This window comes from Leiobunum rupestre, chromosome 1 (genome assembly GCF_980474605.1).
Source record: "Leiobunum rupestre chromosome 1, qqLeiRupe1.1.hap1, whole genome shotgun sequence".
In the NCBI taxonomy this organism is placed as follows: Eukaryota; Metazoa; Arthropoda; class Arachnida; order Opiliones; family Sclerosomatidae; genus Leiobunum; species Leiobunum rupestre.
Genome location: NC_143384.1, coordinates 88,698,597 through 88,703,916, shown reverse-complemented (window position 1 = coordinate 88,703,916; position 5,320 = coordinate 88,698,597). Strand labels below are relative to the sequence as shown.

At 37.7% G+C, this 5,320-nt stretch overlaps 1 protein-coding gene across 1 annotated transcript; it reads left to right on the top strand.

The window, feature by feature from the left end:
- The first annotated feature begins 1,514 nt into the window (after window positions 1-1,514).
- LOC149968821 (uncharacterized) lies at window positions 1,515-2,757 on the top strand. Its single transcript, XM_090168849.1, has 5 exons — window positions 1,515-1,745; window positions 1,805-1,980; window positions 2,039-2,223; window positions 2,570-2,614; window positions 2,685-2,757. Exons 1-5 carry the CDS (start codon window positions 1,639-1,641, stop codon window positions 2,730-2,732), a joined length of 561 nt encoding a protein of 186 aa, XP_090024975.1. The 5' UTR covers window positions 1,515-1,638; the 3' UTR covers window positions 2,733-2,757.
- Window positions 2,758-5,320: the final 2,563 nt, after the last annotated feature.

Here is a 5,320-nt window from a genome sequence, read left to right as displayed (position 1 = left end):
TATCTCCCCAATTCAGAGTTATTTACTAATAACGTAATCCTGGTTCAATCCCGCCCGGTATAAAATTTTAATTTGAATTATAATAATTGAAGCGAAACAACCGAGATTAATTTGTTCAGAATATTATAAATTAAGTAGTTAGAAAAGTGAGTTAGACGAACTAGAACAACGCACAATTGAATTTAACCCTATTTACAGAAAAATTTTATCAGTTAAATGTAATACGAAGCAAACTTTAATAAAAGAAATATCTACAGAGGGTATTGGTATTTTTATCGCTTACGAAATACTTGCCGCATAGTTAACGCTCATTTTATTTTTACGTTCGCCCGATCAAGATACCGTAGATATCTGGTAGTGGACGACTCGTAGACTGTCGGAACCATCCTGTTGACGTTGGGACACATACCGCATGAAAAAGACCAAAACCGTCCAATTTCCAATATCATATAATGACTCGCACACCCAGGATATCAATCACCCGTATTCTGCGCTTAAGGTAAGTTGAACGTCATCTTGACTAAGAGCTTTCATTGGGCGGAACGCTGACGGCCCCCGCGTTTCAACCCTCTTGACTAAGAGACCTGATTAGCGGGATCAGATAGAGTTCGAATGACGTAAATTGCAACTTCCGTCATGTTTTCCATAGACTCTCAACAGTACTCAAAAGATTGAAATTTATTTAGTCTTTGCTATTTTCCCCATTATTTGCCAAAAAGCCTCGTGCTGGAGCTGTTGCTGTTCTAGATGCAACTGTAGCGGAATTAGGCTTAGCGGATAACGAAATTTATACGAGGCAGCAACGAGATCCGTTTGAACTTCCAAATAGAGTGTTTAACACAATATCGAGTGCCGAAAGACGATGTAAGTAACTTGTGCGAAATATTAAAGAATTGGACAAGCAGTATGTTGAACATGATGTTCTAGCTGCTCTGATGTTTTATGGCTCTGGTTTGTTTCAACGAGTATTAGCAAGTAGCTATGAAAAAGTGATGAGCCAACCATCTGTCAGTGTGGCAACAGGAAGAGTAAGTGAAGCCATTATAGCTAGAATGTGTGCATTTCCCACACAACCAGAGTACGTTGAAGAAACCAAGGTACGTGCAAATGACTTTATTCAACATATAATACACTAATTCTGAGTTTTACTTTTCAGAGGTAATTCTTGAGTAGGTGCGTTGAACTGTACACATGTCAATTATTCCATCAGTGTACAAATAGTCTGCGATAATCATCTGAAAATTATTAACCTTTTGCTGGCTGGCCAGGCTGCATCCATGACTCATTTATTTGGTGTCACTCGGGTATGTTCTGAGATTTCCTGCATAATAGAATGCCTGTGGGATATTTGCTGGGTGATGTGACCCTGTGTTATGACTCCATTTCTAAACCCTAACACTCCAAACGAGGTTGAATTTAACATACGCAACAAGCGAGGTATTCCATAACTTTCGCCAAAATAGTTCCCAAACGTTTATACATTTATTAAAGGGAGGTGTATGCCATCGTAGCAAGCAAATCCTGGATATCTCCAACATCTCGACAAATATGCTTCTCAACTTCCACGAAGTCGTCCATCACACTGCCCAGCATTTGTTTCAGAGGAAGTTTCTTTGATGGTGGCTCTAGAAGTAGGAAATGGTTAAGCTTCAAGTGGAAGTTTCCCTACCTCCAACTGATGAAGGCCAAGCGGCCAGTTCTCAAATCAGTCTTGTAGTGGTTATCAATATCGTTCATCTTAGCAGGTAGTTCTCATGAACAAATGGCAAAAGATATTTGTTACTAATGGATTTCAACTTACCAGTAGACGCTGCTTCTTTGTTGATTGGAAGAGGACTTGGAATCGTCTCTCCATCGTGATCAAAGAAAATATATGCAATGGAGCTCTAATGACTTTCTTCACCTTGTTCGTTCAAAGCCGTATCAGCGGAAGGAACAACCTCACTGGACCCGGATTGACAACTTATATCATGGGCCACAGCATTAAATAAATCCAGGAAGTTGGTGACTCAATAACCATTGCTGCCCCCGGATAAAGATGTTTTGTCAATTAAGTGCCTTACATTCAAAGTGCAGGGAAAAATTTCAACTCCCCAAACTGCGCAGGGACAGTGGTACTCCTATGAAAGACATTCTAATATTACAAGGTGTTCAGATCTTTTGGAGAAAGATATTTCTAGTCATTGCTGTGCGTTATTCATTGAAAGAACGGGTTTTGTGGGGGTATGTTTAAAAAAAATGTTTCTATATTAATTTCTCGCATGTTTGTTATTTTCTTTAATTTATTCCATTTCATTTTTACTTGGAATTTTATCATATTTTGATTCTGGAATATTGTGCATGTACACTGTTTTTTTGACATCTGATATGTTTTTGGTTGGCTTTTTCAATGACTTAACCTATTGGTTTTAACATATGTTTTAATTTCGGTACTCATTGTTACATTTTGGGCTACCTAAGTAGCTAGCTATTTCATTGGAACTATGTATTGCTAAGCATGAATTGCATGTTGGTAACCTATTGTTAATTAGTATATTAGATTTTTAATTGTCGTACTCGTTACTTCCAGAAGGAACTGGTGTCTCTTGGGGAAGAGTGGAATCGTAACTCCCTGGTATCCCTTAATTTATATGTGACGTTAGTTATGAAAGGGCTAATGCGCTCCTCCGTTGGAATTAATTCAGGCACATCCTATGAAGATCGTCCATCTGTTTCTCGCAACTTCACAGTAAAATTAGCAGCTTTGTCCTAATTTCTTCAGGCTGTCTGTGGTTTTGTCCCACTTCATTATCACTGTTGGTGATGATGTCCCATAATTCAGATTAAGCGGATGTCAGAGCCCATCCATTATGGCTTCTCAATGCAGCAAACCCATCATCCTCCATCTTCGATACAAGCAGGGTCATGCAGAGATTTGCTGGGCCCAGGGGCTAAAGATACTGGCGGGCCCTTTGATTTGCATCCCACTCGAGCCTGGATTTTTTTCCGTAGATCTCTAAATTTATTTTCGCAGGTCTTCCCCCCTTGATGTTTTTCTGTGGGCCCCCTTTCCATACCTCATGGGCCCTGGGGATTTCCCCCCTCTGTACGGCCCTAGGTGCAAGTACTTCAATTTCTTCATGATTGTACGTTTTCTTAAAGAAGAATTTTGCATGTCATACCTGCTTTAAATAAAAAAGTATTATACCATAAATAGAAAGAAGAAACATTGTTTTATTTTAATATTGTATTTTATGGTTTTATAGTTGTATTCCTATGATCAGAAATACATGAACCATGTATTTCTGCTATGATTTCATTGAATTAAATGATTAAATTAATGGTAATTGGATGAATATTAGCACCATTATTGTATGTAAATTCTAAATCCTATGAAAATTGCAATTAAACACATGCCGGCTGCAGCATTTAAAATTTCATGTGTTTAGAGACTTACGTAACAGGTGGCGGAAAATATTAAAGTTCGAGATGATTTGCATAGATGGCAGTCAATTTTTCAAAATAAGAAAGACATTTATTTGGTGCCTATGACAGCGGGGTCTTCGCACCACACACTCCAAAATTACATAAAAGGTCTTAGCACCAGAACAAAAGAGGAAAAATTTAAAAAAAAAGTACCAGCTACAAGATGGCAGTCAAATTACGTTTGTATGTCACGCTGTAGATGACAGTCAAATCAAGGTGAAATAACGTTTGTAGGTCACGCTGTAGATGGCAGTCAAATCAAGGTCAAAATACGTTTGGAGTTCACGCTGTAGATGGCAGTATTTGTTTTTGGGTTTTTTCTCCAAATAGAGGGCACTTTATTATGAGCTTTGAGTTATGCTCAAATAGATGGCAATGAAATATTTTTTCCGGCAAACGCGTAACATGTGACTTTGACTCACTCAGATCCCGCTAATCAGGTCTCTTAGTCAAGAGGGTTGAAACGCGGGGGCCGTCAGCGTTCCGCCCAATGAAAGCTCTTAGTCAAGATGACGTTCAACTTACCTTAAGCGCAGAATACGGGTGAATGACTGCATTAGGAATCGTAGATATCCAAATATCCACACCACCAAAAAACTTATTAACAAGAAGCGAAAAACTTACCATTCACAAAGCACAGAAAGCCACTTGACTAAACGTATATCAATAAATGACCGTAGAGGGAATAGTTAGGGTTCTTTATAAATAAACACAAACGAACCCAATTGATGAACTGCATTAAACATCTTAATCAGCCGAGAAAACGTAAAAAATAAATTACGACCGAGTTGAAAACTAGACCAACTCGATATGTTGTTAATAAATGAATTATTAAGCTTGAAAACCAATACGCTAAACCTAATAGATAAGAATATACGACTGAAAAAACTAAATAAATTACAGAAAACTAACGGGTTCTACCCTTTATCTTATCTGCTGACTGCGCTAAAAGAAGATTTGACCATTAAATTTTTTGAAAATGCGACGTATACACTTTGAAGGTTCCGTCAAAAATTATCCTTTCCCAAACGTAAAGGTTCTCAAAACATTAATACACAAAAAATAAGTAAAAAGGTTCCTCCAAAAAATGAACCATTTTGCGGAAGAAGTAAATAATTTTAAAAGAATAAAAGATAAAACAAATATACAACCGCAAAAATAAAACGTCAAATAATAGAAGAAAACAATCTTTAACTCCATTCATTAAAAAAACCCTAAACAAAAGTACCAAATTGAAATAAAGCAACTTATTATATTAAACAAGATTAAGTCTTTATAATTTTTTCGTAAAAAAACCACATTAGGCCTTCACAATTTCATTCGTAAAAAAATTCAAGACTTTGTTAACTATTATGCTTACAATGAGTGTCTTATTTGCAGTATTGCTTGAAGTTATCGTTGGTTCTGTGGTAGAGCGCTCGACTGCCTAACTGGGCGGCCCGGGTTCGAAACCTGGGTGACGCATTTGTTTTTAATCAAATGAGAAATCGCTAAATTAGAATTTCTTCGATGCAATAATTTAAATCTTCCACGAAATCTTGCTCTATTTCAATTAAACCAAAATTTCGTACTCTATTAAATACGCTTTCGATAAAGCTGAAGGTCTAATTTTCAATGAAACGTAATAAGTGTCGGTGGTTCTGTGGTAGAACGTCCGCCTGTCTAACAGGTGGTCTCGGGTTCGAAACCCGCCCGATGCGATCGCAAATTGATACTAAGACGAATACCGTGAACAATTGGTGGAAACCCTGCCATTGGATGTTGAGAGGTAGCATTACACTCGGTCCGTCCCAAAAGTCAATAAGAAAGAGTTGGAGAGATACCGCCCGTACATACACACCACGAACTCAACACC

Excerpts from the sequence above, each read along its gene's own strand:
- LOC149968821 (XM_090168849.1), top strand. The coding sequence starts at position 1,639 with ATGGTTAAGCTTCAAGTGGAAGTTTCCCTACCTCCAACTGATGAAGGC. Across the intron at positions 1,746-1,804 it reads AATATCGTTCATCTTAGCAG|TAGACGCTGCTTCTTTGTTG; the intron begins GTAGTTCTCATG and ends TCAACTTACCAG. Across the intron at positions 2,224-2,569 it reads AAAGAACGGGTTTTGTGGGG|AAGGAACTGGTGTCTCTTGG; the intron begins GTATGTTTAAAA and ends CGTTACTTCCAG.